The 12231-nt window shown below is 36.8% G+C and overlaps 1 protein-coding gene across 8 annotated transcripts; it reads right to left on the bottom strand.

Moving 5' to 3' along the window:
* Nucleotides 1-1293: 1293 nt before the first annotated feature.
* On the bottom strand, nt 1294-7988 carry LOC113696944 (serine/threonine-protein kinase Nek6). 8 transcript variants are annotated; one of them, XM_027216324.2, is made up of 16 exons: nt 7865-7988; nt 7668-7784; nt 7350-7517; nt 7124-7255; nt 5989-6055; nt 4966-5031; nt 4791-4837; nt 4153-4198; nt 3986-4066; nt 3856-3898; nt 3722-3771; nt 3273-3354; nt 3141-3190; nt 2970-3043; nt 2808-2859; nt 1294-2728 (listed from the first exon to the last, which is right to left on the bottom strand). In XM_027216324.2, exons 4-16 carry the CDS (start codon nt 7240-7242, stop codon nt 1565-1567), a joined length of 1941 nt encoding a protein of 646 aa, XP_027072125.1. In that variant the 5' UTR covers nt 7243-7255; nt 7350-7517; nt 7668-7784; nt 7865-7988; the 3' UTR covers nt 1294-1564. The 8 variants fall into 8 exon arrangements, with proteins under 8 accessions (XP_027072125.1, XP_071911518.1, XP_071911513.1 ...); XM_072055417.1 differs by having other exon boundaries at nt 7350-7437; XM_072055412.1 differs by having other exon boundaries at nt 7706-7784.
* Between the last annotated feature and the right edge of the window lie 4243 nt (nt 7989-12231).

Raw genomic sequence — 12231 nt, 5'->3', positions numbered from 1 at the left:
CTTCCCTGGTGGCATACCATTGATCTTATTGGGCTTCCTTAATGTATACAATTTTTATTGCTTTTTTTTTTGTTTCACTTTTTATGCATTTTTTTGCCTTTTTTCAGTCAATCAACAATACCTAATATTATCAGAGGAAGGGAAATCCAATTGGGTTATGTAAAGAGTTAGAAGGAAGAAATGTTTATGCAGATCAAAGGAAAGCTAGGGAGAATCCAACTGGGTGGTCTAAGGGGTTAGAGCGAAGAAATGTTTATTTTTAGTCAATCAACAACAGCTATACTAGGAGGGAAGAGGGAATCCAACTGGGTTGTCTAAGGAATTAGAACGAAGAAATGTTTATCTAGAGCAAAGGAATGCTTTGGTACACTCTTTACATTTTGTTTTAACTTCATGGTGAAGTGGTTTGAATCCCTGACCTACAATCGAAATAGAGATTTTAGACTGTTTTTTATAGCCAACTTATCTAGGACAAGTTGGTTCATAAAGTTCAAAAGATTGTTGGAGTCAAATTAAGAATCGATCACCAAAATAGCTCAATCTTGAATATTTGTCAAATAATGTGTTATTGATTTTTCAAATAACACTCATGACCGACAACTCTTGACCTACAATCTAAATAGAGATTTTTAATTGTAAGGTGCGAGATTTGAACCTTTGACCAACAATCCAAATAGAGATTTTAGATTGTTTTTTATAGCCAACTTACCTAGGAGAAATTGGTTAATAAAGTTAAAAAGATTGTTGGAGTCAAATTAAGAATTGATTACCAAAATAACTCAATCTTGAATGTTTGTCTGACTTTTCAAGTAACATCTTCTCAAAGAAAAAACAAGCGAACAGATAAATGGAACTTCATACAAGTGCTTGTCGCTTTCAACAATACCAGAAATGCCAAGACTATAGACTTGATGATTTTATGTTGAAAATGGACTAATTGAGCCGTGTAAGAACCGGAAATTAAAGTCCACAATTAATCAATAAGTGGTGAAGAAAATTTTGTCCATTAAAACCCCCTAATCACTTCTAGTCATAAATTTCGGGTCAAACTTCACATCTTATCTTATCTTATTTTTTGCCGTTCCCTTCTGTCGCAAGGACTTCCAAGATGCAACTGGAAACCGGTTCAATCACTACAATAGAAGTAGAGGTGCCGTGTGAATAACAAATCAATGAACCAGAGTTGCAACATTTTTAGCAATGATAAACAATACCATGAGAATTTAATTTGTCTAGAAGCCCAAAAAAACAACACAAACTGCATACCAATGAACTTTTTAAGTACAATAGTAGTTTTGAAAGTGAAGCTCATTGACAAAAATGCTGAAGGTCCTCAATCCAAAAAGTCATCCACAAGAAACAGAAAAAAAAAATCCGCTAAACAAGTTGTCTTCAAATGCAATCCTCAAGAACTTCATCGAAGTTGGAACAAGACTCTTCAAGAAACACAACAGTCTATGTTAGCAACTCAGCAAATGCACCACTCTTTTTACAGCAACTTACTAGAAGCTTAAAAAATCTAAAATCTCCAACTGTCATTAAAACAGAAAAAAAAAAAAAAGGATCAGGATCCTTTAGCTAATTTTTGTGCATTCATGAGGCTTTTTGTCAACCATATAGCTGTTTCGCGGGATGAGACTGCATCTTCACCAAATGGTTTCAGAACACCAGTAAGCTCATCGAGTTTGTCTTGCTTAAGCAGCCGTGCGCATAGCTCCAGCAGGGATTCCAAGGCATCAGCTCTTTGTCGGCTCGGATTCTCCCATTCATTCTTGCTCTCATCGCTACCATTTGCAGCTAGTGTCTTCAGCAATAAAATGTCATCTAATACCTTACTCTTTACATCATTGCTTTCTTTCTTGGGCTGCATTAAACGCTCAATTGTATCTGCTTTAATTTCTGTCTCAGGCTTAGCAGGATTTGTGTCATTACTCTCACTTGTTACATTGTCAAATGGAACTCCTGCACATGCACCGGCATTTTCGATTTTGTCTGTCTGAGAGCTTCTCTCTGCATCTCCTACACATCCTGGTGCAGTCTCTTCTGTGAAAATATCCTCTTTATCGAGAGATGCAGCTTTATCACTATGGGTTGCACTGGATACTGACAATCTACCGCCGCTTTCGAAAATAGGGTCCTCTAACCGATTTACAGGTTCCTCGTTGACATGTTGACTGTCCAGTGTCTCCCAATCTTCAATTCTTACACAATCCGTCTCGCCCTCATCAAACTGTAAAATATGCTCAGAAGCAGCCTTTTCTTGCTCTTCTGGCTGAGAATTTGATAGTAACCAAGAAGAGTTTGCGGTGTTGACGCTTTCTTTATGTGATGAAGAGTCGGAATTCTCCTGATAATCACCATTGCAAACAATGGTTTCGCAAGTTGTGTCCCCACTTTTTGAATCATCCATATCATTGGAGATCTTTGCAGAATAGCTAGTTGGATCAACTCGCTTAGTCTCAAGTTTTTCCTTAACTGGCTTTTTAGTCTCCAGCACATTTCTGGGCTGCAGATCAGTATGCTCATCAAATGGCAGGACTCGGCCCCTCTCTTTTACTTTAACCACTCGGTCCCCGCTACTTTTACCACCACTAGATTTTCTGGGCGAGGATTTTGTAGCTTTCTCTTTGGTGTTAGTCGGAGACTTCACAGGAACAAAGACAGGTGGTGGGTTGTGACACCGCAGGAGGTAAGGTTGCAAATGGGGATGTCTTAATAATTCTGCAGCCTAGAATTCATGATATAGGGATATTGGAATGAATCACTACAATAATTTGATCATTTTGAGACAATGTGACTCAACTTACAGTGGGTCTATGTTCGGGACTCTTCCTGAGCATGGTTTTGATAATCTGTTTCCTGTAAAGTTACAGTCAACACTTGACCCGTGAGTTTACCGAACAGAATACTTGAGTGATAGAGTCAAAAATGAATAACTACTTGGTTGTTTTGGGGGAAGAAATACTTACAGCGTGGAGGAGTAAACTATAGGTAGCGGAGAAATGGCAGATCTGTTGATCTTGTTAATAAGTCCAGTCATGTCCTGTTAGATTCAGTTCTAGTGAGTACATCACTAGTGGCTTATTACTTTGCTCTCCATGACATGTCATTTTAATCTAAGAACATAAATTTAAACTTACAGGAGCTCTAAATGCAGCTTGATGAGCAGCAATCTCAAACATACAGCAACCTGAAATGGAAAAATGATGTCAATTATAGTGATACGCGATTGAATATATGAAAGGATGTATTCTTTCATCGTTGTTCCTCACCAAGTGACCATATATCAGATTTGTAGCCATAAGGTATATCAGTGAGGAGCTCAGGGCACATGTAGTTTGGAGTACCAACGACCTGTTTTCAAGCACCAGCTCAGTAAAAGGTTGAGGCAAACATTTGAATTGGCTATCTCATTTTAGAACAAGGATTCCACATAACCAAAAGTAATTACAGTAAACAAACAACACCCTAGCTAATTTGTTGCAATATGAAGAAAGTGATTAGATTACAAACAGAGTCTGGAACATCTCTACCACTTCTTGGGTAGCAAGGCTCTGTGTGTGTGTGTGTGTGTGTGTGTTTCTGTGTTGGATGGGCCTGTCTGCGTGCATAAGGGAAACCTAATGGCAAGCTGAGTGTCGCTTGTTCAAGGTGGTATAGAGTAAGCTGGTACAGAAGAATAAAAAGAACTCATGTCCAGGTGGACAAAGTATATTCGTACCGAGGAAGCCAGGCCTTCTTCATCAAGCAGTTTTGCCAATCCAAAGTCACCTGCATAAGTCATTTATGACCAAATCTGATCAGATACAAATAGAAACTATTGGTTATAAAGCACCCTAGTTTTGGGCCCCTTACCAAGACGGATATTATTCTCCTTTGTCAGGAATATGTTTGATAACTGGAGTCAATTAACCTCAGGTCAGAATGGTTTAAACTTTCAAACTACTGATTATTCCTTCAATCTGATAATTGCTTTACACTGTACCTTAAGATCCCTATGCAGGACGCGATTGGAATGCAAATAGTCCAAAGCCAGTAAAAGCTGAGTCAGCCATTTGCAGAGTTTCTATGAATCAATAACAAGAAATACTGGGTAAGTGAACAAAAGTTGGGGTGAAGGAACTTCAATTACATGCAATTTTATCTGGTTACCTCCTCTGGAAAAAGTGCTCCTCGAGCTCTCCGGATAATCTCAGCCCTGCTCATCCAAAACCATAATCACCTCAAGAGTAATTCATTCCCAGAGACAGTAGATATGAATATAAATTCTTCAGCCCACTACCCAATTTGTAATCTCCTAGACCTAATACTTGGAACAGTTGAACACCTATGCAATCTTTCTAGAATAAGCTATTGGAAAAACATCTGGAACCATACAAAAAAGAACTCACATTAGAAAGACTTTTACTAGTTACAAAATTTGCAAGTTAAACATCCCCCATCTCCCCTTACGATTCCTCCAGAATTATTAAACAATTCGACCAAGGAGGCCTTGGCCTAGTGGCTAAGGTTGAGGCCCTAGGAATTAGAGGTCTTGGGTTCACACCTTCCCTCCCCCCTCTCCGCTTCTTAAACCCCACCCCTCGCCTGGTAAAAAACAAAAAGGAAAAAGGATTGAACAATTCGTTTAGCAAAACTGTTTTACAAGAAGATGATCATGAAATCAAAATTTCTAGAGCACAATTGGTGTAATGTTGGGATATGAGGTAGGAATCGGCAATGGCAGAGAGAGAGAGGAAGGATAGGGAGCATTACTCAACATGTCAGTCCTATTTAAGAATGATACTTACATGTCTCCACCTTCACAATAGTTGGTGACGATGCATATGAAGCAACCCTGTGCAATATTTTACAAGTTAAGGCTTCTCCAATACCCAACTTCAGCAAGAATTGTTCAATTGAAAAGGAATATTGATGGTGGACTTCAGTCCCATAAAAGTCTAATATGAGGAAACCAACTAATACCTTGTCTACCCAAGCATCTTTGTACTCCACAATGTAGGGATGATTCAGTTTAGCAATCAAATTCATCTGCAAAGGACACATTATAATTTTCACCATGCCAAGAAATATTCTATCAATAGATCTTCAGTGATTATTCACCTAATACAGATTTCTGTCAAATTTGAAGCTTATCTTGGCTATTGAAGCTCAAGTTTTCATTGGCTTGATGCAAATTTAACCAGAATAAAGCTCAAATAAGTTCAGTTTTAACTTTAGTGTTATTTTTTATTGCAGTTTCAAATCTAAACACAGAAATATGAGGCTCAATGTCTTTATGAGTTAGTTCAAGTATATATTTAAAAATTATCCTTTTAAATATATATCTTTACAAACACAGTAGGCATGTACTTCAACAGCTTCAACAGCAATATAATTGATTCCTCAGTGTCATATATATGTATTTCAAAGCAATGAGTTTTGAGCCCAAAATAAGTTTTGAGAAACATGTCTTGAGCTAATCAAAGGAAACCGGGGGGGAGGAAAGGGAGAGAGAGAGAGAGCTTCCAATTCAAATTCAAGCTTATCATAGTTGAACTTGAGCTCAAGAATTAAATCAAACAGGTTCCAAATTTGAACATGAACCTGACTTAAGTTAAATGTAAAAGGACAAACCTATAAATGCCATCGTTCAGCTCAGTTCCCAACCACATTAGACGTATACCCTCTCAGTCTTCTTCCAAGGAAATTTACTATTGAATCTGATTCTATATATTCCAATATCCAAACAAGGCAAGACTACAACTAACTGATAAATCTATTGAGCATTAAATGAGTTAGAAAAAGAAAAAAGAAAGGAAAAAAGAGTTGGATGATGACTGGTGAAACAGTTCAACTGTTTCAGGAGTATCAATGTTTAGAAAAACTTCAAAATAATGAAATGGGAGAATAATCAAGTTATAGCTTCTGACTACCTATGAACCACTGCATTGCACTACATGTATAACAAATCAGATAAGCCTACTTCCAAATATCTTGTGGAATTACCTCCTGATGTGCTGTATTCTTGAACTTCTCCGTCTGCTTTTCCAAACGAATTTTTTTCAGAACATACCTAACAGAGATGAATAAAGGAATACTTTAAGAGTTGTCCTAACACAATAACTCTTGATGTTCAACATTTTCCAGATTAACCTAGGATTCTGATTTAAGTTTATACTGCTGCAACAAATAAAAACAAACCAAAGGTCATATTACACAATTTGTCAGGGAAAAAAAAAAAGTCTGCTCCAAACTGCAAATGAAAGTAACCATGCTAAAGTTTTAGTTCCAAGGTCATGGTCATAAACTGTTTTTATTAAGTTGAATAGAAAGAATCAGATTCTCTGCAAAAAGTGAAATGGCACTTCATATTCTTGTGCACTATTTCATGAAAATAAATAACAATAACAACACCAAAAGAATTTCTTGTGCTATATTTTCAAGCCAACAGAAAACAGGCATCATATACTAGTTTCACTTCTCAATTTTCAACATTACTTCCAGATGCATATTAATTATTACTAAAATTATCAACAAAAAGGGCTCCTTTTGCTTTCTCAATTACAAAATTTCAAGAAAATATTAGTAAAGAAATAGCTAGAACCACTGTGAACTAAATGTCAAGTAATTTTCTGCCAGTATTCTTCCCAAGAGCCATTATTTTATTTAGGTGTTAATTCTGTGAATCCTTGCTTGTTCTTTATATCAATTTCTTGATTTCTGTTTCCTACTTGAGTTACTTGTAATGGGCTTTTTCTAGCATCTTCTTCTTGGTATTAACTGATTTTTCTATGTCTTGTTGAAATACTTCTGCTTAAATTCACATGGCTAGAGGAAAAAAGAAAGAGGAAGAAGCAGCCAAAGAAGAAAGAAGAAACAAGAAGGAAAGAAGGAAGAAGAATGGGAAGAAAAAGCCAATAATGCTTATTATTTTTTTTATTTTTGAAGAATTAACTGAAAACCAAAAAGATAAAGAATTATGAATTTTTATCCGATTTTCATTAAATATACCAATATGTGCAGAATAACCCAATAAACAGACCCCATAAATTAAAAAGAATATATAGACACACAAATTCACAAGAACACGCACACTTAGGCACAACCCACATGGCAAAACTGGGGTTTAAGAGATTCTTACTTCTTTTTCTCAATTTTATGCAAAACAAGAAATGCTGCTCCAAAAGCTCCTCTGCCAATCTGCTCCATTACTTCATATTCTTCCAACCGGGATTGGCCATCTCCATTTTCTGCCTCCATTAGGCCTCTTCCTCTGTTTAAAGAGGAAAAACAAAAAACAAAAAGGGTCAGTCCAAATCCAGCCAAAGATACAAACCTGAGCTGATTGAAGCAGTTTCTGCACTTACCCTGCTTTAACCGAGGAAAAAAAATTATGGGCTCACAGCTAAATCCTTAGAAGCAACGAACAAAGGAAGAATCTTGGGTTTTGCACAGCTGCAATCAAGCAAAAGATGCCCTTCAAAGTTCGGTTCTTGATAGACAATTTCAGCAATGACTAGGCATAGAAATAAAGTCTGCAGAAAGGCAGCATTCCACAATTATGACAAACTGTTCAAGTTTGTGAGAGAGAGAGGAGGATGCCAAGACACACTCAATGAAAGCAATAATAATAGGGGTATGGCCATAGTTATATATTTGCACTAATTAATGAAAAAGGTGATTACCACTACTAATAAGATTTGAACTGAAAAGGTTTATGCACCTATAAACTCGATCAGTATGCGTCCTTCGTGAATGCTATTCACCTTCAGTGTGGGTTAGGGAGAGGGGAAGACGGAGAGCTAGAGAGGCAGAGTCAAGTAAAGCAACATGAGACAAGTAAATTAATGCTAATAGCGAAGTGGGAAAGTAAGAAATTTACCAATACGGGAAAAAGGAGTCTTTTTGCTGTTGAGGGGGGAAGGGTTGGAGTGAAAGGTGTGGAAGAGGAAAGAGGAGAATAGGGGCCACAGCCAAAGAAAAAACTTTGCTTGTATTACCAGATTCAAAGGAGTAGTATTTAATCATTTCACACCAAAGAAGTGCAGAACATTTTCATTGACCGCTGGTATAGTGTCACCATCTCTACCAGAAATCTTCAAAATTTTCCTCTAGCTCATTTATTTTACGCTATGGTTTCTCCCCACTACCATGAATACCTTTTTTGACTCTATAAATTGTGGTAAGTTTTTTCTTTCTTAGGTAATAATGAGTCCCACCAGGATAAAGAATTCAAAACCACATTCTTAGACATGGTAAAGAATTTATGGGTAAAGCATTTATTATTTCACCTCGAAGAGAAGCATTTATTGTACTATTCATTACCACAAAGGGTATCCAATCTCTAAGAAGGTGAATCGTTTGAAACTTAAAATCGACAGGTATAGATTCAACTTTCAAGAATGAAACGGTAAATAGCATTTCCACACAAGGAGTCAGAGGTTAGGAAAGAAGTTAGTATTGTACTCATCACTACATTTGTTAAGTTATGAATGAAATGGAAAAAGAGAGAAGAGGAGTAGAAACAACAAATAGACAGTTAAAAAGGGCTCTCTTTTTCTCTTACTTTTGTGGTGTTGAAGACCAACGAAGCTCAAATATAACATATAGTACTTTCATCAAACTCTGTGTTCTCTGGAAGAAGTCTCTTAGTATATGACCATTCAATTTGTAACTTTGGATGGCATAGATCCCTAAAGTTCAAAGCGACAAATTGATAAAAGTCAGTCAATTCTTTTTTGGCCACTGGCCATTTGGTCCAGTGGTCATCACCATTAAAGGTGATGCTGGAGGTCAGGGGTTCAATTCCTGCCTCCCACAAATTTGCCACAATTTGTGGCGGTCTTAAGTGACCTTCATCGATGGAGTCTGTACTCACATCGAACCCCCTCCCCTTCCCCTTAGACTAGACTAGATTAGGTTATAGGACATCTATCGTTTCGACAAAAAAAAAAAAAAGTCAATTCTTTTTTGGTTTATCCCAAGGATAATATGCCTATTCTTTTTTTTTCCCAAGGCCATATTGGCATTTTTGTTGTTTGTCATTAACATTCCACTTAACTAGTTATGTATAAAATTTACAATGTGATTGGAGTGCTAGTAACAAAATAATAAGATTGAGTACAAAAAAATAAGTAGCTACGTGAAATTGAATTCCAAAGTATGCATGTTACTCTCCATAGATCTACCTAACTATCTTCAATGGAAGAACTTTTTTTTTTTTCTTTTTAATAAAGGAACTTCTCTCTCAATTTTGTTTTATGTTTAAACTCTTTAGGACTCAATCAAGACCAAGATTCCTTTGGTTGTTAGGGAACTGGTCATTTATTTTTTCTCTGGGGACAAATTTTGCATGGTAGGGAAAAGCCAGGAATGACCTCAATGCTTATTGGCTTCTTGCAAAAGTGATTGGCATGTCGTTTTCCCTTAGTGTGTGCAGTGCGCACAGCAACAAGATGGTACAAAAAATGCACAGTCATGAATGGTTTTTGTAGGGAGAGAGATGGATAGATAGATAGGTAGGAACTAGGAAGAGAAGATGATAAACAATTGTACTACAGCTTTCGTCGGTGGAATGGATAATTGGCAACAAAAAATTTGCAAAGTCTACCTCTAAAGCCGAAAGTGCACTGCAGGACAATACCAACCAAGGAATGGATATTGAAGATTAAGATGCTTCCTAATTCCTACCCATTTATTAGTCCAACAGCTAGAAAGATTCTGAGGAGCCCGATTGCTTGCTAATCAAATCTTTGACGTTTTCCTTTTCAGAAAATGACTAGTCCCACGAACTAAAATTATTAACTCATTTTTCATGATTTCTTCCTAACTGGTTCGGGCCCTTGAAAATTAAAAAGAGAAGAATATATATATATATACATGCAGATATATACACACACACACAACTTCAATGCATGCAGTAGAGGTTTCTTTTTACTTCCAAGTTTCTACCATGATTTATTGGACACTACATCAACTGGTTGCCAACATTCGTGTAGCATATTATTTACCATCTTTTTTTGTGGGGGTGTTCTTGTAATGGAAGAAGAAGTAAACTCTGTGTGCATATCATGGTCAATCTTACATTATTTAACTTTAGGTATTTCAAATTCTTTCAAATGTGGCATTTGATATTTAGTTTCCACAGGACAGTGTTAAAAATATTTGTAATTACTTAAATGGGACTAGATGAGGAGACAAAGATTTCAAAAAAAATCTAGGTGCAGACAGGAGTTACATCAAAAAGATTTTGTAAAACTTTTTATGCTAAAATTTTATATATTATTAAATTAAGTCGGGATCGGTCCGCCATTCTTTTTTTTGTCTCTGTGTGTGTAATTTTTTCCCTTCCCTTTAGGGGGGGGGAAGATGTATACTTGGCACCTCTCTAGTAATGTGGAGAAGGACTTGAACAGTATAATTAAACAGACATATCTAATGAGTGTCAACTGGACACTCGTTTCATTAACTTATATTTCAGATGTTAAATTTTTGGAAAGATAAGATCAATTAAAAAATACGTATAAATGCAAGGGGGCTAGCAATTATTAGTGTGTGTATATACATGATAAATTGGGTAAAATTTAGAACGAATATCTATTAAACACCCGTAAGGAAAACCCTAATTGTATTAGTGGTGCAATAATGACGTCTTGTCCAAGTACCAAATTGGACGGCCTAATGTGTACCTCCTTCCATCTTAGAGTGGTTTTTCAGGAAAGCTAAATCGTCCACCAACCCTCGATTCCTCATATTTTAAGGCATCTATCATTGACCTAAACTGCAAATTACATTGAATGAATATAAAGATGCATAGGCCTTTTAAAGCTAGTGATCCTCTGTTTGGCTTTCTGTTGTATAGATTCCATTTTCTTTTTCTTTTTCTTTTTTTTTTACTTTGTGGTTAGTTGAGCAACCCCGGCCCCCTACCATGAAAAAGAGCACTTTAAGAATAGGAGGAGGCTAGGTGCATTAAAACTTTTTCTTTCTTTATTCATTTGGAAGGCAGCAAATCATTTCTTGCTAATGCGAGAAACTTCAATTCTTTTTATTTCTTTTTGCCTATAATTTACCTTATCTCAGCATCCATCAGTTGGGCTACCTCAATTCACGAGGCATTCATCTTGGATTCCGAACAGTCATTCTTTATAAGATGCTACCACCTGAAGATGTTGACATTATTGTCCCTTGAACTCGCAAAAAGAAAGAAAGAAAGAAAGAAAGAACGTGATCATTTGACGGGTTGATGATCTCCAAGACAGCAATCCTTCAAAAGGATACAGACACAAGCAAAAGCTCCAAATTTCCCTGTCATTTCTAGTTGTACGTGAGGACGTTGGTTCCATATTCCAAACCAAACTTTCACAGGAAAATAAAGAGTTAATCCCATGAATGATTGGTACTTTCCTCTTCAGTACAGCTTGAATACTGCTAAAAAGATCCTCAGTTGACCCCAGCGATATTTGCTTGTCAGAGATGAGGGTCGTGGCACCTATTTACTTCTCTCAGATTCCCGTTTAAACAGTCTACATTTGTTAACCAATTTTTTTCCAAGTTTTTGTTGGATGTGACTCTCAAACTTCATGAGTTGGACATCACAATGAGCATTAACAATTGGACAGACTAAAACTTAGAACTCTTGATCAAATAGACGAAACAACTCATTTCTGGACCCTTTACTGGCATGCTATTTTGTGGAAGATATTATAGTCAAGCAAGGATAAAGCTGTCGTCCCCCCACCCCACAAAAAAAAAAAAAAAAAAAAAAAATTGTCCTCGTGTAACATTGGAATTTGGGCCCCCTCTTGAAATGAAGGAGTTTGGCTTTTTGTTTTCTTGAGAGTACCTCCCTACCAAATGGCCCTACATTGTGTAAATAGAGTTGGTGGATGAAAGAGAAAAGTTGTTGAAAGAAAACCTATTTCTTTCTTGAGTTTTGTTCTTCTTGTGCATGCATCCATCCTTTAGAACTAAACCACCTTTCATGTGCAACTAACCCTAACCACACCTTGCCCAGATTTTGCCTTGCATGAGAAATTATATCCAGTGTTGACACTGATTCGACAACAGTCGATTGTTTCTGCATTAACCTTTTGAAAGTTGACATTGGTTCTAAGACTGCCTTAGCACTCACATTTCGTACAGCCCAGGTTCTACAATGCCCTACAAGTTGACACTGACTTTAAGGCTGCCTCAGTTCTCGCTATTCAACTAGCCACAGTAACAGTCCTGCAGAAATTGCCCTTGCAA

Source organism: Coffea arabica, chromosome 6e (genome assembly GCF_036785885.1).
Source record: "Coffea arabica cultivar ET-39 chromosome 6e, Coffea Arabica ET-39 HiFi, whole genome shotgun sequence".
NCBI lineage: Eukaryota > Viridiplantae > Streptophyta > Magnoliopsida > Gentianales > Rubiaceae > Coffea > Coffea arabica.
This window is presented reverse-complemented; position numbering and strand designations above follow the sequence as displayed.